Source organism: Diospyros lotus, chromosome 7 (genome assembly GCF_014633365.1).
Source record: "Diospyros lotus cultivar Yz01 chromosome 7, ASM1463336v1, whole genome shotgun sequence".
Lineage (NCBI taxonomy): Eukaryota > Viridiplantae > Streptophyta > Magnoliopsida > Ericales > Ebenaceae > Diospyros > Diospyros lotus.
In genome coordinates, this window is record NC_068344.1 from 29783100 (window position 1) to 29806974 (window position 23875).

The 23875-nt window shown below is 33.4% G+C and overlaps 2 protein-coding genes across 2 annotated transcripts; both read left to right on the forward strand.

The window, feature by feature from the left end:
* The first annotated feature begins 659 nt into the window (after positions 1 to 659).
* Positions 660 to 1775, forward strand: LOC127806536 (EG45-like domain containing protein). The gene is made up of 3 exons (XM_052343901.1): positions 660 to 827; positions 1227 to 1473; positions 1585 to 1775. The coding sequence occupies exons 1-3, from the start codon at positions 716 to 718 to the stop codon at positions 1589 to 1591; spliced, it is 366 nt and encodes a 121-aa protein (XP_052199861.1). The 5' UTR covers positions 660 to 715; the 3' UTR covers positions 1592 to 1775.
* Positions 1776 to 20159: 18384 nt separating this feature from the next.
* On the forward strand, positions 20160 to 21999 carry LOC127806984 (putative EG45-like domain containing protein 1). The gene is made up of 3 exons (XM_052344634.1): positions 20160 to 20327; positions 21393 to 21666; positions 21792 to 21999. The coding sequence occupies exons 1-3, from the start codon at positions 20219 to 20221 to the stop codon at positions 21796 to 21798; spliced, it is 390 nt and encodes a 129-aa protein (XP_052200594.1). The 5' UTR covers positions 20160 to 20218; the 3' UTR covers positions 21799 to 21999.
* Positions 22000 to 23875: the final 1876 nt, after the last annotated feature.

A 23875-nucleotide genomic window follows, 5' to 3' on the forward strand; every position in this document is an offset into this window, starting at 1 on the left:
GTTATTTTCACTATCTTATCGCTTCTTATATTTCTATATACATAGAGCCACATTTTCAGCATACAGATATTCTATCTTGCTTTGACAATGAGACACTAACTTGTCCATTTCAAGTGAAGACAGGAAGTAATTAATGCAATATGAAACTAACTCATCTTGTTCAGGAATCTCTTTTGAAAAACTTTTTCATTTCATATGCAAAAAGACTACAGTTGATGTCATTTGACCGCAACCCATCTTGTTGACGAAAGGAGAGTGCCTTCAAAATGTATCCACCTACAAGGGAAAAAAGTTTGGAGGAGAATGGGTCTCCAATCCGCTTAGGATTTAATAATTTTTTTAAAATTTTACTAAAATTAATATTCTATATTTTAAATTTATTTAGACTAATCAATTTGGGTCGAGTTAAAAAAAAAAAAAATCCAAAATTTATTATAATGAGTCCTACAACAACTTCAGGTGCAGCCAAACCTCAAGTGGCAATTTTGTCGAATCAATTCCCTCTTCCCTCTTCTACTGACCATTCAACCTTCAAAGTCTCTCTCTCTCTCTCTCTATCGATCATTACGCGACGAGAGGATAACAGGACAATTACGAAGAGGAGAAGAAGCACATGTAAAGGCGAATTTGCTGACCTTGAAATAGTGCTATATACACATATTTATACAAACAAGTATTGTTTCATTGCCTCGTACAAGCAATTAGCAAGTCACTGATGAAGATGTCGACCCAAATCCGTGCGCTCTTGCTGCTACTATCGGCTTCATGCCTCGCCTCAGTTACGCTTGCCGCCACTGGAACTGCTACTTTCTACTACGCCGTTGGAAGTCTGTAACTATTCTTTCATTAACCAACAATAACGTATCAAATTTTTTCATCATATTATAGGTTGATAATCATTTTTATTAATAATTTTGTCTTTCGTAAACTGTTTATAGTGGCATACATATTTTTATAAAGTCTTATAAATACCAATATCATTTTTTATTTTATCTTTTTATGTGCGATCGTCTTAATTAATATTCCTATTTTACGTTCCTATTTTTGCACTTTGATGCTATAGTACTCCCAAAATATATATACCACACAACAAAACTGGATACATATATATTGCAAAAATACATTTTGTCTTTGCTAAATACCCCACTAATGTTAGGTGGGAAGAGGGATTTACGTATGTTGCTTAAGAAACAAAAGCGCCCATAATGAAATTTTGATTCTGGCAGTCGGAGCATGTGGCACCAACCTTAACGGCGGCAACGTGGCGGCGGCCTGCGGCGGGCTTTGGGAGAATGGAGCGGCATGTAATAAAAAGTACAGCGTTACGTGCACTGGAGGACCTTGCAAGAGCGGCAGCGTCACCGTCACCATCTTGGATCGCTGCTCGTCGTCTGACACCTTGGATCTCTCTTCTGATGCCTTCGCGGTCATCGCCGACCCGGCAGCCGGAAGAATCAATATTGAGTACAATCAGTAAGCACTCTGTCTGATCTAATTGTTAAAATTAATAGAAGAACAATCAACCCAAAAGTAGCATAGGTATCATTATTGTTTCTAATAAGTTTTTCGTGGTTTATTTTGCAGGGTTTGAAGCTCTTGAAGAATATATAACGAAAGCTAGCTAGCTGCCATGAATAAACTCTCCTTTTTGCTAGTAAGTGATGAGGAGGAGATAAGAGAGATGGGCCTGTGGTGTCAAAATTGAGAGTTCTCAATAAATTATCATGAATGGTGTCTCTTGTACCAGAAAAATAATGAAAATCATATTTTATATATGTTGAGGTGTGCAATTAATTAATTCTTCTGTTGATTTATTTTAGCACTAAAATATATTTACATATTAAACATATCTATTTGTTTTATTATTTAAACAAACACATGTTAATGTTATAGTATGCTAAAGTATTTTATTAATTTTCAAAATGTCTCCTTTCAATTTTTATATTTTAAAATTATCTTTAACGGTTATTTTTTATATGAGATAGTATAATAATAAATTTAAAACGTGAACAAAAACGTTAATTCAATCTTCTTCTTCTTCTTTTTTACTTTAAAGGTGAAGTGATAGCAATTGTATCGAAAAAAAACTAAAATTAAACCTCTCGACAATTATTATCGAGATATTATAATCTTAAGTTAATAATAGTAAATTAATTATACCAATGGTATCCAATCTATTTTATCAATTAATTTGAAAGCCTTTTCTTCATTTGATTTATCCTTTATCTTCAATGTTTTGTTTATTTTACAATATTAAAGGAATAATCTTTTTTGCTTATGCTCTTAATTATTTTACTTTTAAAATTTAAACTAAATATTTGTAATTTATCGATTTTATTAATAAACTATAATTTTTATAATTATGTCAGATTACTGGCAACAATTAGGAACAAAAATTTCAAGGTTTTTGATACACTTTTGTTGAATATAATAGTCGGAGTTTGAAAAAAAAAAAAAAACAATAGAGAAAATATAGTAGTCTAAGTGTCAGCCATATATAGCCTTCTTTTAACCTACCAATCTTCCATTTGCATTGTTGTTAACTTGTTAGGCGTGCCAAAATAAATAGATTAACAAAAAATAAGCAAAGAAATTACAGGGAGGAGATCGTGCCATGTGGCAACTCCAGTAGCACCACAAAAAATTTGATTTTTTGCTGGGCTTTTTTGATGTAATTTTTAAAATTATCACAAAATATGGTATTTTACAGTAATTTACAAACTGTCACAAAATATATTTTTTATGACTATTTTTTTAATATTTTTTGTCAATTTTAAAGTGGTCGTTAAATTTAAAAAATAATTTAATAATTAAAAAATAAAAAATTAAATTTAGCGACGATTTTAAACATTCTCCACTAAATTCATTTAAAAATTAAATTTGGCGACAAAATTTAAAAAATAATTTTAAAAATTAAATTAAATTTTATGATAATTTTTGAAAATCGTCACTAAATTCATTTATGAAATTTTAATAATTTATAAAAAGAAATTTTAAAAAAATTTCTTAACTCTTCTTTTTTATTTTTTTATTTAATTCAATTAATTTATTTTTAATTTATTCCATTATTCTTTTAAAAAATATATTTTTAATTTAATCAATTAATTTATTTTCTAAATTTATACTAAAGAAATATAAAATGTAATTCTGTAAAATAGTGGTCAAATTAGTATATAATTAATATGGTAAATTATATAAAACCCCCTTGCACTTAGGATCATGTGCAACTTACCCTCTGTGCTTTCAATAGCACCAAATAACCCTCTTATACTTTCAAAATGTTACAATCAACCAAAATTTGCTGTTATTTTACACAATTTTATACAATAATCTACATACAAAATACATAATTTTACATATAGAATTTCAATATATCAAAAAAATATAAAATTTTGTATTAATCAACTAATAGATTGCATAAAATTGTGTAAAATAATAACAAATTGTGGCTGATTGCAACATTTTGAAAGTGTAAGGGGGTTATTTGATGCAATCAAAAGCACAGAGAGGTAAGTTGCACATGACCCTAAGTGTAGGGGGTTTTATATAATTTACCATAATTAATATGTGTGGATATATAACAATGAGGCTTCGTAGATTAGATGGCTTAAAGCTCGCACGCACGTACGAGAGGTCCCCGGTTCAAAATCGGGGCAGGGGAAGGCGTTGGAATTAAATTTCCAACATGGCCACATGGCGCGCAAATAGGGGAAATAGCAACGATTTTAGAAACAACCACTAAAATTCAAGGTTTTTGAAATTTTTTGCGATGGTTCTCAAATCGTTGCAAAAAATGTAATTTGCGGCAATTACTCCAACTGTTACTGAAAACCATAGCTAAATGCTCCACGACGGCTATTTTAGCAACGTTTGAAAATCATTGCTAAATGCTGATTTTTTTTTGTAGTGCAGCCACTTTAGGCCCTCCCTTCCCGGGTAGGGATCACTCAAGGATGGCCCCTACCTACACCTCCAAGTGGGGGTCACTCGAGGGTGGCCAAAACTAACACCCCTGAGTGAGGGTCACTCGATGGTAGCACTGCTGTAATATTCCAAATTTTCTAAAGGTTTCAAGAGTAATTTTAACTTGGGTTATAGGTGAAATTATTAAAAGATTATGGGCTTAAGTATAATTTCTTACAATTATAAGTACCGAATCGACTGTAGGGAATACCCCAGAATATAAATATCTATGAAAAATGATATGATCTCAATGAGCTTTCCAAGATAAGATTTATGATATTAAAATAAATCAGAATTTAGATGATTTTCGATACAGCTAAATTACAACTTCGATTCAGGTTGAAAAACTGAGCAGTCGAAGGAAACTTTCCGGAAATAACCGAAACCTTGTGGTGGCTTCGGTTTTACGTAAGGATCAACCTTGAAATGGTTTTAGGACGAAATAAGATTCTGGCGAGGGCGCAGGGATGAAATCGTCCTTATTAACTAAATCTTGAATTATTAATTTTGAATTTTTGGTATCATAATGCAAATTTATTGGAAGTTAAAGGGTGTATTTGCAATTTAAGAAATTTTCAAGGGTAATAAAGATGTAATGTGAGGATTAAATGTGTGAGATATATATAATGTATATATGTATACGCTGGGGGCAAATTTGCATCATTTGAGGGATAAATTTGCACTATTTAAGTGCATTGGAATGAGAGAGAGTGATGGCCAGCTGTAAATGGTGCAAGTGGATGGAAGAAGTGATGGCTGGCAGCTAAGCCTTCTTGATATATATATATATATATATATTCAAGAAGAAAAAAAATGGGAAGGAGAATGGATGCCCATGGAGCAAGCATTTGGCCCAATCGAAGAAGCAAAGAGAGAAGGATCGAATGAGGGCTCGGGAGAAGGCCGAAAATAGATTGAGAAAGAGTGAGAGGGATGAGAGATCGAGAAAGAAGGTCGATCAGCCATGGTAGTTGCTGCCATAGCCGACGATAAAGCGCAACAGTAGGTCACGGTGGAGTTGGGCAGCATGTGGACGCAGCCGTTTGGCCGATGTTTAGTGGCTGAGAGGCAATCCGAAATTGGCCGCAACAAACGGTTAGAAACCATAGCCGCAAGTAGCGACCATGACAGCATAGCAAGAAAATTTGGGGTTTGAGGAGTATGCTCGTAGCCAAAAAATAGGAAAAATGGAGAAATATTCTAGAAAAATCTGAGAATTAATTTGGGGTTTAAAGAGTATGCCTGGAGCTAGAAAATTTATCGAGCACATATTTCGAGGTCAAGACACGTGTATCAATGAGGCTTTAAAAGTTAAGCTTAGGTGAGTTTGGAATTTTTAATGTTCTTAGAAAAATGATTTATGAATTCTTATATCACTACAAGAAAAATGGCATTTAGCAAAGGAAAAATTCATTGCTAAAACATCAAAATTCGTCGCTAAAAAATTTAACGACGGATTTTTCGACGAGTAGCTTCCTGTCGCTAAAAATGGTGTCGCCAAATTTTAGTGACGGGATTTAGCAACAGCACAAATCAACGATGGAAATTTTCATCGCTGATTAAAAAATAAAAACAAAAATTATTCAAAAAATTAAATATTATTTTAGCGACGAAAAACGTTCCGTCGCTATTCAGCGATGGAAAGTTTTCTATTGCTAATACACAATAAAAATTAGAATGTTAAAAAAGTTAAAATAAATTAGAATTAGCAACGAAAATAGTTCTTAGTGACGGATCCGTTTCCGTCGCTGACTTTAATTTAAAAAAATAAAATAATAATAGCTTGCGCCAGACAGACGTGCGCGCCCGACCTATGAGTGCCAGGTGGCGCCGCCACTACGCGTTGGGAATTAATCTCAGCGTACTCCTTTCTTCCTTTCCTCAATTTCGATCCCTGATCCTTCGTGTGTAAGCGCGCGTGCGCAACCATCCGAGCTGCAAGCCTCCTTAATTTATACACTGCACATATTAACTATATACTATACTTAGTTGACAGCCATTTTAATTTTATTTTAAATTAAGATTTTGAATTTTAAATATTTTAAATTCATAAATTAATATTTAAAAAAATAAATGTTGTAAATTTTAACTCAACTAATGTACCAATTAAATATTGTAATTAATTAATCTCTTAAATATTTAAATTTTATTTGCTTAAAAATTAGTTTAATACATATTTGTTATTATAAATTTTACAATATCATATCAATTTACATATTTTTAGTTTGTAAATAAAATACATAAAATATACATTTAATACATTTTAATATTTATTTAATCTTTGTTTAATACATAATTAATAAATTTTATTTTTTAATTTATTTTTTCCTTTCTTAGTGACGGATTACTACTGTCACTAAATTTTTTAATTATTAATTTAATTTTTTTAATTATTTAGCGACAAAATATGCTGTCGCTAAATATATTTAATTTAAATTTAATTTTTTATTATTTATTTAATTTTTTTTAATTAACGAAGGAATATTCAATCACTAAATATATTTAATTTAATTAAATAAAAAAATAAATTAAATAAAAAAAATACAAAATTTAGTGATGGAAAAGCCTTTGTGCCTAAAAAATAAAAATAAATTAAATAAAAAATACAAAATTTAGAAACGGAGTTACACCTGTCGCTAAAAAATAAAAAATAAATTAAATAAAAAAATTTTGTGACGATATTACCCGGTGCTAAAAAATAAATATAAATTAAATAAAAAATTAAAATTTAGCGATGAGGTTACACCTGTCGTTAAAAAATAAACATAAATTAAATAAAAAATACAAAATTTAGAGACGGGATAACGTTCATCGCTAAAAAATAAAAATAAATTAAATTAAAAAAGCCAAATTTAGCAACGGATAACCCTGTCATTAAAATTAAAATTAATTTAAATTAAAAAAATATATTCTGTTGTAAATTTTGTAATTTAATTTAATTTAAATTTTTAAATCATTTAACGACATAATATTTCATCTCTAAATAATTTTAATTTTAATTTAATTTTTTAATTATTTAGCAACGGAATATTTTGTCGCTAAATTTAAAATTTCAATAAAAAATAATAAAAATTATTCAGTGACGAAATTTTTCGTCGCTAATTCCGTCGCTAGATTATAAAAAAATAAAAATAGGTTTTTGTAATGGTTAAATCAATCACTAAATTACTGATTTTTTGTAGTGTAGAAAAATATTTGGTGAAATATTTAAGTAGATATTTATGTTAGAATATTAGTGAGGAGAATGAGAGAGAACTGGAGAAAACTGCAAAGAAATTATGAAAAAATAGGTTTTGATGTTTATTTGGATAATATGATGATTAGGGTGTTTTGAGAGTTGAGGTGAAGCGACTTGTACAAATTTTGGGATTGACATGAAAATCAAGGCTGTGCACGCATATCGAGAAGCCTTGAGAGGCTAAGTTAAGGTGAGTAAAATCTCCTAGAAAATTTCAAAAAATTAGGAAAGTTATTTTATGAATTGTTATAGAGAAATATTTAGTTTGAATTTATTGAGGAAAATTGGTGGAAATAGAGGAAATATGAGAAAATTAAGAAAAAATGAATATTGAAATTCTTGAATAAATATGATGGTCAGGATATGTTAAGGTTTCGAATTGAGTTCATTAGAAGCCTGGCACGCGAATCAAGATATTATGAGATACGTTCGAGATAAGTGATTCTACCCAACATTTGATTTTATATAAATGATTTTATCATGTTATCATGTCTTAATATGAATATGTCATGTAGATTGCATTCATTTACATGTATTGATGATAAAATGTGCATATGTACACAATAATATTATTGGTTATGTATTGCACGGGAAATGGGATTATAGGATGGCACTGCTGCTCTACCAAAGGTGCACCCATACACCTCGATCTGGTAAGGAGGTTGTAAAAATGGGGAGCAGCAGTTAGGTGCCGTCAACTCAAACTAGAAAGGAATGATAATATTTTGCATTTTGCATTCATGCACGAAATATGTTTATTGTACCCTTACTTAGATGATTCATCATCTAATCAGGGCTTTACCCCTAGAATATTCAAACGTTTCAAATGAAGATTATAGCAGAAATGAGAATGAATGAGGCATGAAATGACACTTAGCAAAGTGCATGATGAATTGAATGTATATTATGTAGCCCATGTATTTAAGTTCTGCTATTTTGAATTCTGAATGTTTTGAGAAATGATGATATATAACCTCATTTATGATTAATGATAATATATAACCTTATTTGTGATTAATGTTAAAATGGTAGGTTCGATTCTAGCTTCCGCAATTGATGTTTATGATGATTCTCTTTCGAGATAAATGTATGAAAGTTTTGGGAGGGATATAAGGAATGATATGGTTTAGCATTAGTTTTGAAGAAAAAAAAATTATTATCCCAGAATTATCCCAATTTATAATACGCTCGAAAAAGTGGGGTGTTACAGTTAGTATCAGAGCGAAATTTTATTTGATGACATAGGAAAAGTTTGATTTGGAGACTTATGGGACTCTGATACAGTTGGTGGCAGAGCAAATGTTTCATTTAGAGACTTAGAAAAGTCTGACTTGGTGATTAACTGTTATTTTAGTTGAGGACTTTCAGAGCTTAACCTATTTGGAGAATTAGAGAATAGCAACTTGGAGACTTAAGGGAATATGATTTAGTTAGAGCCAATTAGTAGAAACCCCGAGTGGAGACTTAGGGGAAATGAGAGTAATTGTTTGTAGAATGAAATCGACATATGGAGATTCGGGGATTGACGGTTGAAGCCCTATAGGTTATTGATTGAAAGATCTAACCTTATTAAGCAATAGAATAGCTAGTCGATTTGACTTAGCTATTGAAGTTAGGATATGATGATATGACTCGGGTGTAAGGTTGACTCAGTAACCATGATTATGGATCCGACAAATAAAGAGACTATTGATTTGAGGTTAATCGATTTGAAGTCGCTAGTCGACATCTTTACGCTGAATGATGGGGTAATTGGTAGTTATCGAATGATGAGGTCCTGGGTTCGAAATTGGGGCAAAGGAAGGTGCTAGAATTAAATTTCTAGCATGGCCACGTGACGCGCGTGGGGGGGGGGAAATAGTGGCAGTTTCAGAAACAATCGCTAAAATTCAAGGTTTTGAATTTTTTTGCAATGGTTATGAAATTGCCGCTAAATCTATTACTTCGTGACATTTTTCAAACTGCCGCAAAGAATGTAATTTGCGGCGGTTACTCCAGCAGTTGCTGAAAACTGTCGTTAAATGCTTCACGACGGCTGTTTTAAGGCTGATTGAAAATTGTCGCTAAATGCTGTTTTTTTTTTTTTTTTTTTTTGTAGTGCAGCCACCTTGGGCCCCCCCTTCCTGGGTGGGGATCACTTGAGATCGAATCCTGAACCCACGCGCATTGTGGGTCAGCACACAAAGAAAACCACTTTGCTTTCAAGGTCATGCCGACCTCGAATGACTCCAGGGCCACTATTTAAGCAAAGCCAAAGTCAGCTCAATCGACCGCCTCGGTCATGTTTTAATCCAACTCTCTAAAACTAGCACATGCAGTAAAAACTGCCCAGGCCACTATTTTCTAGCTCGAACGCTCGTTACTCGAGCATCCAACTTGGGGGGCTGTGGACCATCCGGGCCAAATCTCGGCCATCTGCTTAGACCCAATCTCAGCCATTTCCTTAGGCCTAATCTTAGGCCTGCCTCCCTATGTGCCCAGTCTTGGCCCTCTCCTTGGGCCTAACCTCAGCCCAACACCAGCCTGCCACGGCATCATTACAACCCCCACTAGGTATCTGCGCGACTGCCTCAGATCTCATCCTCATTAAGGGCGGATTTCATCCACATTGATAAGGGTCTCATTGCCACCATGCTACCACCTGGGAACCTCTACTGGCGCCAGATAGTTAGTCCTATTATCTGCAAACGCACGAAGCATACATGCAGGAGGGCATCTCCTCCTCCAATATCAGCCAACTCTTCTCAGAGTCAAGGTATGTTCTAACATCTAACCTACTGATACACTGCATTTTCCTTACTCTCTTACTCACTCGAGCGTCGAAGTGCTTGCAGGTGCCAGTCGCCCCTCGAACTGACCGGTCGCCGAAGCCCACGCCCTATCATTGCAATCCTGCCTCCGATCATCCTCTTTTGGTCAAAAAGGAACAATTGGCAACATTTAATGTCTTCCAAACTTTTATTTTCTCATAAAGAAAGGTAACTCCTAATAATATTCATGGAAAAGTGACCGGAGAGAGAGAATAACTAAAGATTCACCTACTTTCCTTATTTACTTAAACCTGTGAGGAGTGAATACAATGGCATAATAAATACCACAATATATGAAGCACAAAAATAAGTTCATAATAAATACCACAATATATGAAGCACAAAAATAAGTTAAGTAAGAACAAAACTTCAACGCACCAAACAAACAATTTTTAATGTGGAAAACCCTTTCTAATATGAAAAGGTAAAAACCACGGCACTCAATGGTCCACTTCAAAAACTCCACTATGAATAAAAAGCTTCTACAAGTTATTGTTCAGCAAAAATAGCAGGTACACAACCTCAAATCGGTTAGCAATCATGAACAACTTCAAAACATAACACAAAAGAGAGACTAAAGAAATATTATCGAAATTAGGCTATTGTTACAAAGTACAAAATTGGAGTTGTAAAGCTCAAATAAATGATTCGACTATCTAGATTAAAGTTCTAGATGTCCTTTGTCTGCTAACCAAAAATCAGCCCAATCAAACCATGGATGAACCTCAAATTTGCAAATGATCAAAAACTATTCGCTATTCTTCAACTCAAAAAAATTCCAGATAACAAACTCTGTTCGAAGACCAATAACCCGAGCTGCAAACCTCAAAATGTTAATCTGACCGTTAAAACGAAGAACCAGATGTCTTCTACAAGCTGACCAAAAATCAATAAGATCGGACCACGAATGATGCCTCAATCAATCATTTGTTCAAACTTGCACACTTCACACACCTCTTCTCCATCTCTCATCTCTTCTCTCGTTTAAAACCCACACAGTTGTCCCCACACACATCTTCTCCTTTTATATTAAAAGATTTGAAACCCCTAAGGGCCTTGGGCTTCTTACTCATGGGCCAAATAAGTTTTGGGTTTCTCCACATAGAAAAGAACTCAAATACCCAACAAAAAGTAAGATTCTTGTGTTTAGTATGCATAAGAAAATATAAATTAAAATTTAAAAAATGTAACGGTAATTGTTGTGTTTGGTGCTTTTGACACTTTTCTTGAAAAATACTTAAAAATTTTGAAAATATCCCTATCATTTAAAATGAAATCTTATGTTTTTTAAAAGATATTTTATTAAATATTGATAATACAAAATAAGTTCACATATAATATATATTATATATTTTATTTTTATAATATATAGTACAAAATATATTGAAAGGTTTGAAACGTTATGAGACACACTAAAGAGGGGGTGAATTAGGTAAATTAAAAAAAAAAATTGATAGCACTTAAAATCTTTTTAATATAAATGAGATTTTAGTAAATTAAAACATAAAATATATATAGAATGACAAATGCAATGCTTAAAGGATAAAAAACAAGAAAGATAAAGAACACAACGGATTTATATTGGTTCGGTTTAAACTAAGCCTATTCCACTATCTTAACTCCTCACTAAGAATTTTAAACCAATTCACTAAAATCTCCTATTTGATCCCAATGAAGCCCTCTTGTCCAAAACTGTAACGCCCCGCTTTTTTGAGCGTTAAATAACTTAGAAATTTTCGGAATATTTTTTTTTAATATAAACAATTTCTCGACAATCCCATTTTATTTTCCCAGCATACTAAACAAAAATCAATAAGTTAAAACAGGTAATCATCATAAATGCGGAAGCTTAAAAATCGAAATCTGATATAGTACATAACTGAATTCACTATAATTATGACACAAAAATCTATACCATTTTACATCTTCAAATACATAAATTATATAGAGACTCGTCATCAAGAGATATCAACTAAATACCTCAATTATACATGATCATAAATATAGTACAATCTTCTAACCATGACTAAGAACATTTCCCGAATCCTCACGAAGGAGCATATACCCGAACAACTCACCGAACCCATCGGCCGTGTCATCAATCATCCCTTTGCCATAGCTGCAAATCCTAACTGAAACGTTGAATGTTCCAGGGGCATAACCCATTAGAAGATTAAACTTCTAGTGAGGGTCCAAAAACATATATATATATATATATATGCATGATGCAATAACGTGAACAAACATTCGCCCTAGTATAACTTCCCTGGCCCACAAGCCCGGCACGGAATCCTAAGCAGAATCTTGGCACCTCCGGCAAGATAATCCTAACGTTATTCTATCAATTGCCCTTGGAAAATTACGGCTACACTCTTAGGGTGACATCTCATTCCCATGCACAAATACCAATATGACAATAATATCGCACTATGCAAATATCATGACTTTCTATGTAATATGAAAAATGAATCATATCTTTCATAAATATTATGCATATATAAGCAATCATACCTTTGATAAATGTAATACTTCGAGAGCCCAGAGAAGTTAGAATATATCGAGGATAGTGTAAGAAAGGAAACAACACTAGCTGGATACCTTTTGGGCTGAATGTTGGCAAAGAACTCACAAGTTAAGCGTGCTTGACTTGGGGTAATTCAGGGATAGGTGACCCCCTTGGGAAGTTCGCGTAGGCCCATCAGGATAAGTTGTTTTGGTTCTTCCTATCGCTCGAGCGAGATGTTACAAATGGTATCAAATCCGACCCCCGAGCCTCTGAGCGCGGTGGTGGGGCAAACCTCAGCGAGGAGGCTGAGTCCCGAGAGGGGTGTGAGGCCCCTATGGGGGATGCGTGTAGGCACCTTAGGCGAATCCCACATCGGCCATGCAAGGGGGAGAGATCTGGGACCGGTTGTAAAGTCGCATGACGGGGACATCATGTGCTTAAGGGGGGGAGAATGTAATACCCCGAGAGCCCAGAGAAGTTAGAATATATCGAGGATAGTGTAAGAAAGGAAACAACACCAGCTGTATACCTTTTGGGCTGAATGTTGGCAAAGAACTCCCAAGTTAAGCGTGCTTGACCTGGGGTAATCCAGAGATGGGTGACCCCCTGGGAAGTTCGCGTAGGCCTATCAGGATAAGTTGTTCCAGTTCTTCCTATCGCTCGAGCGGGATGTTACAATAAATATCATGCATAATAACAATCATATCTCTTATAAATATTATGCATAATAAACAATCATATCATATAGGATATGACAACTCACCTTTTGAGATAAACTCATTTTTTCTCGAAAAGCGTACACCACCTCGATATGCGTGCCCGACCTCAATTTTCGTGCCAACTCTCAAACGTTGCACCAATCACTTCTCTTCTAGTACATAAATAATAAAAATGATATTTAATCAATAAATATCTCAATATTCCATTTTCTCCTATTTTCCTTCATTTTCTTCCATTTTGCCTTCTAAAAATCCGAATAAATACTTCTTAAACTATTTTCTCGAATCTTTTTCCACAACAATTCATAATATCCAATGAAATTCAAAGAAAAATTACTGAACTTGCTCGGATGTTGCGTTTTAATGTAAAATGAGACTAATCAGTGCAAAAACTGAGACATCGGGAAGGTCAAATTAAAATCTCTTTGCACAAGCATCTAGATCTCAATTTTTCATGAATTTAGAGATTTTTTTCAAAATTTTTGGAGCCCGGATGTCCATCACGCGCCCCTACTCGCGGGGCCTAGTTGGCGCGTGCACTGCACGCGCCGGTTGTCTTCTTCGGCCAGATTCCGACCAGCTCTAGTTTTTTGGCCATATTTCCTTCGTTTGAACTCTGTTTTGCCTCCCGTTTGAACCTACGCCTTCCTCTCTTCACCTTCTACAGGATAATAGCTTAAAATCGGTCAATTGGAGCCATTTTTTGACTGCTCAACTCGATTTTTCGACGAAACTCATTTTTTCGTCAAAGCTCCATATCTCCTTTATCTCTCAACGAAAATTTCTCAAATTTCACAAGAATGATCCTCTAGACATGGGGAACAAAAGCCCCTTATCCATTGCTCTCAATTTTTGCCCAAACTCTTGGATCTTAGAGTTTAATTTTTTCCTTCATTCGGTCATTCCAAAAATCTCTATTTATAGGCAACCCCGAGCCTTCAAACGCTCATGACTAGTCGATCCAACCTCCTTGAGGCCTCTACCTGCCCCATATTGATCCAAAATCCTCGAAGATAGCCCTGAAAAGCCGATTTCAATGGCCCAATGTTTCAACCACTTTCGGTTAGAAATTTGGCCATTTCCACCAACGACAAGGTCGATTATTGGCCTAGGGTCAACCCAAGAGTATCCTAGGCTACTTTTCTCAAGTATTTCGCCACCAAATTTGGTGATGGAAAGTGGTGGAGGAAGCTTAGTCGGCCATGGCAGAATTGCTCTTTGTGCAATTTTGCAAAATTACATTTTGACCCCAACTTATTCCCATTTTGAACTTTTAGTCCTTTCCTTGAAGCTCCTGAGCTTCCCAATAGTGCTATTGCGACTTACAAGTCTATACTTTCCATTACATCCCTGAAGATTCCAAGAAAATGTTATTTCGACCTCCCTCCGGTAAAATTAATAAATTGCACTTAGGCCCGAATCTTTATTTTGGTCGTAAACCCTTTCGTTGCTTCCTGAAATCGCTGAAAAGTTGTTCCTTATGAAAAATCGAAGCCCCCTTAAGCTTCCGTTGACTTTTCAGAAGTCGTTTATAACAATTCGATTTTTGCAGCCTAAATTACAGCTGCATTTTAGCTGTACCGAAAACTATTCCCGATCTCATTTCTTTTGATGTCATAAATCATGGCTCGAAATACTTATCATGGCCATATCATTTTCCTTTGGTATTTCATCTCCATGGCACTCCCTACAGTCGATTAAGTCAATTTTTCAGGCTATTTAGATACCAATCTTCCCCGAAATTTTATTTTTCTAATAAAACGTTTACTTTAAAATAATCCTAATTTATTGGGTATTACAAAATTTATGAAATTACAAACCTCCTACGTACTTATATACAAGTAAGCCCTCTAGCTTACAAGTTAGGAAACATATGAATTGAATAATAAAAAAATAATCTAAGAAATAAATCTTTTAGTTATAAAGTCTCTCAAAATGATACAAGGTTTGAAAAAAATAAATAGAAATGGAGATCAAAGCCTTTGAGAAAAAATTATGAAAGCACAAATATAATTGAGAAGTATAAAAATAATTTGTAAGCTCACTTCACTTCATTCTCATCCATTAATCTCTTCTAAATCATTCTTGATTTAATTGTATTTATAAGTATCCCAAGAGTTTTAAGTGAAAACTAATTGTTTGTAGCCGTTGAAAATTAAAAAAACTAGCCGTTGGAAGTTGTTAAAGACACAAATTATCGACAGAAGAATTAAGTAAGTCAACAGATTCAAATGTTAGTCGACAGATCAAGGCAAAATTTTAAAATATCAAAAACTGGCATTCTATCTATCGACAGATTGCTTAAAGTTAGTCAACAGAATAAGAAAAATTTTCGATCAATATTTTTTAATCAATTAAAAACACAATATTCCAAAGGCCATTAAGAAATTTATCCCAAGATATTTTGACATTAGATTTAATTTTTATTCAACAATTTTGAACATAATATTTCAAATGTCATCAAAAGATTTTTGACATTCAATTATATGATAGAATTAATTTTTATTTTGGTGTTGAATAGAATAAAAGTAATTTGAAACACCAAGTTAATAACCATTAACAAAATAATTTTATCATCAAAATACAATTAATTTTCATCATCAAAACCATATCAAAAGCAAAAACATCAATCTATCAAGAACATACATGGTCTTTTGCTTTTAAATTTTTTTTTGCTTTATTTATCCAGTGGTTCTGTAAAGATCCGAAAAAAAAATAAAATAAATTAAATATATATATACATAATATATATATAAAAGAAGAAAATATATAAGAAAATGGGGAGGCACTCGGGCAACCCCCCCCCCCCGAAATATCTCTCTCTCTCTCTTTCTCATTTTCTCTCTTGTTTCCTCTTGGATTCTTGCCGATTCCTCGCGATCCGGCCGTTCGATCTTCAATCCGACTTCATTTCCATCGTTTAAGGGCCCCCGATCTACAAAGAGATAAGCATTTTGGCTTGATCTTGTTGCTTTTTCTTGCTGTTTTCGTGAGATGTATGTTGAGGCACAATGTGGGTTTTTGGCCGGTTGTTTAAGGTCAGATCTACGAAGATCCGACCGTTGGATTTTGATGATTTTGGGATATGTTGGTCGGATTGCTTGAAGGAGTTTGATGACGGTCTCCGATCGTCGGAAATCGCCGGCCATGTTGGCCAGCGGTGACTAGCAGTAGGCTTTTTTATTTTGGCTGAGAGTTTGACCCTAGATCTACGAAGATCTACTCGTCTGATCCTTGTTATTTTTGAGTATGTTGGTCGCCTAGGTGCTGTGCACCTTGTGGTACCCTTCGATCGTCGAAAAAATGGCCGGCGAACGGCAATGGCCAGATTTCGCCCCTATTTTGGCCAAAAATTAATTTTTAGATCTATTAAAATCCGATCGTCCGATGGGTCTCATTTTGAGTTATGTTGTTATTCGTGGCTAGGGTTTCATATCGGTATGATGGTTGACCATTTTTCGCTGGCTGGCGGTGGTCGCCGGCGGCGGCAGTTTGCTGGGAAGAAAGAAAAAAAAAAAGAATAAAAGGAAAGAAAATAAAAATAAATAAAATATAAAGAAAAATGAAATGAGGGCTTTGCGGGTTGGGCATGTCGGGTTAGGTTTTGGCCTAGGATGGCGGAGCCCGATTGGGTTATAGGATGACCCAATGTGTTGGGCATGATTGACCCAGTTGTGGCAGCCCTTGGGCTGACCCACTCGACTTGTTCTCCCTTGTCACTTGTCCGTGGACCTAGGATGACTTGGTTAGGTTGGTCCTACTCAGGATATCGACATCAGTCTTATTTGGGTTCTCTTTAGGTCTCCTGGAATTGGCGATATGATTGGCGAGTCATTTTATTAATCGGAGTCCTGAGGACGAAACTCTATTAGATGACTCGAGACCGAGCAAGACTGACCATGAGTGCGTTCTAGGCTAGTCTATGATAATGACATGGGTTTATTCCGAATCTTGATTTCTGATGGATTCATTTTATTCTGAGGCTAGAATATTGCAATTTATTCCTTTTAAACTATTTATTAAATTATTAATTAATTAATTATTAAGTTTCAAAAATTTATCAATTGAGTTATAAATATAAATACATATGTATCTTTGAAAAAGGAGAAATTTAAATAAAAATATATTATTATCTATATTAAAAGAAAACTAGTTTATGGGTAAATATAGAAATATATATATTATTTTATTGTAGCATATAAGTGGGTGTGTAGTTCCACTATACACTTATGCATAGCATGCAAGGTGAGGCATGATGACGTAGTTGATGGCTAAGCTCGACGAATTTCATGACGCCAAATTTGAATATTGCACGGGCCAACGTATAAAATAATCGATTCAGGGTGTTAGGCAATGGTTAGGATTTTCGGTAATTTCATTACGTCGTTACTCTTGTTACCTAAATGTGACCACCCATTCTATTTATTGTAGGCTCAGATTCTCAGGATTTTGTTCGATCTTCTCCCCAGACTCGGACTTGAGTCATCGTTTCCCAAGCGAGTAGACAAGATATGTTATGTTTACTTTATATTTTGCACTTATATACTATTCATGCATAAAGATTATAAACTTGTACTGATTTTTATATGCATAACTGGTACATGATTTTTATATGCGGATCATAGAAAATACTCTTAAATGTTTTTAACTTGCATGAAATATTTTCATTCTACTGAGAGAGACATAAGTTGAAAGATATCCTAACTGATTTCTTGTCTTGAGAATGTGAAATATTGAATGATATGGTGTATTTTAGGCACCACATGAAATGATAAATGATTATGACTTGTGCTTTAAATAGGGTATCACTTGCATTATTATTAGAGGACTATCTAGTAGATTCTTTGGTGACTCACAGCAAGAAAAGATCATGGTATTGTGAGGCTTGGCATGCCAAGGCTATGAGAGACATGAATAGTATGTTTCAACACTGCTATCACGTGGTCCGTTATGATAATATTGTGTGATGATGACGTATGTGCCAATATATATATTTGTGTGCATGTGTATATAGGCGTTATTCCAATTTCTACTAGTGTATCCTCAGAATTAGTGCATGCATCTCATATAAAAGTATAGGGGACTTAGGTGGTTAGGGAACCACTTATGGGGTTGTCTGTAGGCACTTATTTTTCCTACACTATGTTTTCCTTTAAAACCTCAAATTATTTAAACTTATAGTACATATTCCCGCTATTTATACTGCTATTATGTTGTTGTATCCATGATACTCATCTTAGCATTTTTATTGTATACTCTCTTAGTGGGCATGGCATACCTTATACTCGCGAGTCCACAAGACTCACCTTTTTTTATTAAAAATATTTTCAGGGAATTCTCCTTTTTGATTATTGGTCCAGCAAATCTTCTAGTATGATATCGAACCCCTTTTTGATTCCTGATGTGATGTAGTATGCTCTGTGGAGACATATATGTACTGTAGAGTCTGATTTTTTGTCTTTTATTTTTGTGGCACATATTTGTGCCAAGGGCCTGAGATTCGGGACTGGATATGTATTTATGACAGCAGTGTGATTTTTGTACAGCTGTTGTATATGGAATATTGAAATGTTATTTAGAAGATAAAACGGTATTTTACTCTATGTTCTATATCTTGTCAGTAATATTATTGCTTTTATTAAATTGAACTAGAAAAGAGGCTTACTAGTCCATTGTGGGGCCGTTGAGCTTAGGAATTAGTGCCGATCATGATTTATCAGAATTTGGGTCGTGATAGGTTCAAAATCAATTTATAAAAATTATTTAGGAAATTCTTTTAAATCTTAATACCTATTTGTACAAATCTCCATCTATAGAAAATTACAAATCATTTGGTTTTCAATTTCACAAATGTACTTGAAATTGATTTTTGTTTGAAAAGCTAAAAATCATATATTTAACTTAACATATAAATTATTCAATTTTCATCATCAAAATCAACACAAGAGTAAAATATTATATATTATGATATAATATATCATATGTATATATGTGATTTAATTCCTATATTATAAACTTCTACATATAATATAGGTTATGTATAAATAAAATTTGTAATATAATACAAGAAAATATATAGAGTTATTCATACTATATATCTTATAAAACAATAACTTATAATATATTATCTATCATTTATAAATAAAATATATAATATTATATATAAAATGTGATATATATTATTGTATGTAATAATACACGTTTTGTTATTATATAGTAATAATAATATATTATTTATTCTATTGTTCATATAATAATAATATTATATTGACATATAGTATTACATATAATAAAATATATTATATACCAAAAATAAAGTAGCATATTTAAAGTTTTAATAAAATAGTATAATATTGGGGGGGGGTTGCAATAAAATAGCATAGGCTATACATCGACAAAGACATATTGAAGTTTCCAATTTCCATCCATTCAAACTCAGAAACATTTTATTTACAAATGCCACCCCTTCAAAGGAGAGATTTCCAAATTTTGCAATATTGGAATATTTTTACTACTATATTCCTTCTTCTTTTTACAAAATCTTCTCTATTTTAGGCTATGTACAGTTAGGATTACATCAAGGAGGATTTACAGCTTTTTTTATTTTATTTGTTTCCTTTTTCAATAGATTGATGATTCTTTGGACATCACAATCTATTAGGGATGTGAGTTGTAATCTCCCAGGCATGTACAGTTGATTGACATGAATGAAATAGAATTCCCTTCTTCACATATACAATTTCAAATACACTGAATCAAGTAAAACATTAATTGATATAGTAATCACACCTTATCTAAAAAATTAAGTGCATGCATGTGGTTCATGAGGCTTTTTGGAGTATTGAAGGCATGTGGCCCAAGAGGTTCTTCTATAAAAGGGTATCTGGAGCCTCAGATCATGGCAATAACAGTGGCGCCCAAGAGCTTGCTAGAGATCCAAAGTTTCTGTTTTGTTTCATAGAACATAAAAGGTTTCAAGAACATGGCCGTGGAAGCTTCTGCGTTCGTTATTCTTGCCATTTTCTCCAGCCTCGTTTGGGGGACTCCGGCTGCAGAATATGGAACTGCCTACGTCCGCTCCATTCCTCCCGGTGAGTTCTTTTCTTTCCTCCTCTTATCATTTTTGCAAAATTATAAATAATTTTTCTAAGTACAAAAGGTAAGTTTGGAAATTCAAAAAAATAACCAGTCCTGCCCATTGATTAGGCCATGACAGGGTTCTTTGCATAGCGACAAGTCAACACTCTTGTTACACTCGGTTTGGATTCACGCCCTATATAGTTAGTAGGAACAATTTTTTCTTTCTTATATTATATTCTAAGTAAATATTGAACAGATTAAATTAAGAGATGAATAATTTTTAAAATAATTTTCTTCAAAAAAATATAATAGAAGATTGATACTTGATAAAGTTTTTTTTTTTTTTGTAAGTATCAAGATCTTTTATCTTAACTCTACATTTATTTTTATTGCTACGTAACTCTACATTTCTTTAAAGACTTTTTTATCATCTAATTATCAAATTTTAAAAATATAACCATTGATCTAAATTTGTTTTCTGCAAACTTACGTGTTGTTTACGGAATAGATCATATTCTCTGCTAAATTTTATAGGTACCACCATTAAATCTTCTATTTTTGAGAATTAATGGAGACTCACTAGACTTGAACAAGAGCCACCAGACTCATTTGACACTTTTACTTCAAATGATAAAACAATAAGAATTTTCTAATTATAATAAGATTATGATAGGTTAATTTTCTTGTAGAGATGTCAATCTAGCTAGCTAATTGTACTTGATAGAAATGTTAATTAAAAATGCATATATAATATTTTATTATGCAATACATTTCTAAAGAAATTGAGGGAATAATTATGAGTATTTAATGTTGTATTAGGTAATTTCTTTTATAAAATTTTATATACAAAATGATATGCTTAATTATGAAAATAATATTTCTGTTGATATCTTTTATAAAAAAAAAATGTGATCTTTGGTAATTTTAATGATAGATCTTTTTGTTATTAATTATATATAACCTCAACATATCAAAATTTTATATATTAATTACATGCTTTCATTATATAATTAAAACTTTATTTATTATATAATTAGAACTAACTATATGTGGATGAAATTTTGAATGATATATAGCGGCCGCGTGTAGAAAGGAGAACAATAGTTCTAGTGAGTTGTTAGCAGCAGTGGGCGACTCCCTCTGGAAGAACGGAAGTGGATGTGGGAAGAAGTTTCAGTTAACATGCGTTGGGAGCAATTATGAAATTCTAAACCCTTGTATTGATAGCTCAACCGTTGTGCTAGTGGTGGATAGGTGCATGGACTCTGGGATCACCTTCGGCCTCCCCAAGGAAGTCTATGTCGAAATTGGCAACCCTTTGGCCCCATCCATCATAGTCGACTTTAAAGAGTAAGCCAACCTTTCTTTTTCCCCTTAATTATAAGCTTTGCCAAAGATTTGGTAGATATATAAACAAAAACGCCATAATAGAGTTTAACCTGACGTGGTTGTTTGTTTTCATCTTGAATTTTCAGGGTTTGAAGCTGTAGAGAGGTAGAGACTGATCCCGTTCTATTTGTTTTGAAAAGAGAAATTTTTGTTTAAATGCATGGATCGAGTAGAAGATAAGAATGGCATTAATTAGATGTCATATATGTCTTTTATTATATAAAAAAAATGAATGGATCATTTTGACTTCTAAATAATGTTCCCCTTTTTAGTTGACAATTAATAAATAATATATTTGCTAGCGAAATTGTAATATCTCATATTTGAATAAGTTGTAATATGCTTTACATCTTTATTCTAATGAATCTCACATAAAAATTAAGAGAAAAGTTAAATGTAATTGAAACTCAACAAATTTGAATCTGTGATGACACAATAATAAGAAAAATATATCTACTCAAATAATGATAGTATGATTTTGGAGAAACTTAAAATTTATTAAATTTTTCATAATATAATTTTTGTAATGACAAATACTAAACCATCATAATTCACAACTCTAGATAACTGATTACTCATGCTTACACTTATATTACATTAAATAATTTTAAATTATCTTATTGTCCCAAAATGTTAATAATAAAAAGTTTTTATAATTAGTTGTATACAAACTTATGATTTACAAATTATAATATACAAAGATAAAAAATATTAGATTAAAATAATGTATATATATTTTTATTGTTTCAAAAATTTGACAAGAAAAGGTACAACTTACAACTTTAAACTTTTTTAAAAAAAATAGATTCTTTACTTACGAGTCCATAACCATGCCTCACTACAAGAAAAAGGGTCATTGGCGGCGAAGTTTTCCCGACGGTTTTAATAATCGTCGGGAAAACACCACAATTACCGGCGATTTTTTGAACCGCCGGTGATGGGTCAAAATGACCAACGGTTTTAAAACCGCCGGTAATGGGATACACATTTCTGGCGATTTTTTAAAAATCGCCGGTGATTTTGAAGTATAACCGGCGGTTTTATCAAACAGTCGGTTGTGTTTACCCATCCTCGGCGGTTTTAAAACCGCCTGGGATAGGATTATATAAGCCCCCCCGCGCACCCAGCCCAATTCTCCCCCCGCGCACACCCGGCCCAATTCGATCTCTTCCAAAATCCCCCCCCACAAACTCTAACATTCTCTAGCTCGTGCCTCGCTGCCTCCTTCGATCGCTCGCCTCACCCTCGCTGCCTCCCTCGCTCACTCGCCTCGCCCTCCCTCGCTTACTCTCACTTGCTCTCGCCCTCCCTCGCTCACTCTCACTCGCTTTCGCCCTCGACCTCACCCTCCCTCGCTCACTCTCACTCGCTCTCGCCCTCGGCCTCGCCCTCCCTCGCTCACTGATCAGTTGCACATGCAACCAAAGAAGTGTTGATTGGAATTGGGGTAAATTACAGTTCGATTGCTCCGCGATAGTTGTTCTTCCTTGACCAGGTTTGTCCCCAACTTGTGTATAATGTATCTCTATCGTTTATTTATCTATCTATACGTATGAATCTTGCATGTTATCCCAAATCCTCTGTTTATCGGTTGAGATTTAGATGATAATTCATTCTATTAGATCATAATTATTGATCAACATTGTTGTTTTTGTGTTATTTGGTTGGTTGGAAATTGAATTAACCATCCGTGTATATAATAAATTAAGCAAATGCAATTGAAGTGTTAAAATGGATTCAACATTAAATCTGATATAACTAATAATAGACACAATTTTGGGAATTTACTCGGTTGGATCGAAATTAAGAATTTGTTGATTTGGTCACAAATTAACTCCCAACTCCAATGCGGGTCTCTAGATGATGCTAGGAAATAATATTATTTATTAGTTTTGGATCTTCAACTATCTAGAAACAAAGCCTTCCCTCCAATGCCACATGTGACACTGTCCATCTTCTATTTCCTCAATTAAAATGAAATTAAATTGTGTTTCCAACATGTGGCTCACAGCCACTTTACCACCAGGTTTATGACCGGGAATAATCACCTTTTTTTTCATTATTTTTGAGTTGAATTCGAATGGATTTATTATTAAAAAAAAAGAATAAATTTTACCTCAACTTTTTATGGTTTGGTTTATTTTTACAAAACACTTCATGTGATTTAATT

Coding starts and splice junctions, on each gene's coding strand:
- LOC127806536 (XM_052343901.1), top strand. CDS start 716: ATGAAGATGTCGACCCAAATCCGTGCGCTCTTGCTGCTACTATCGGCT. Junction 828..1,226: donor TTTCTACTACGCCGTTGGAA/GTCTGTAACTAT, acceptor TGATTCTGGCAG/TCGGAGCATGTGGCACCAAC.
- LOC127806984 (XM_052344634.1), top strand. CDS start 20,219: ATGGCCGTGGAAGCTTCTGCGTTCGTTATTCTTGCCATTTTCTCCAGC. Junction 20,328..21,392: donor CGTCCGCTCCATTCCTCCCG/GTGAGTTCTTTT, acceptor AATGATATATAG/CGGCCGCGTGTAGAAAGGAG.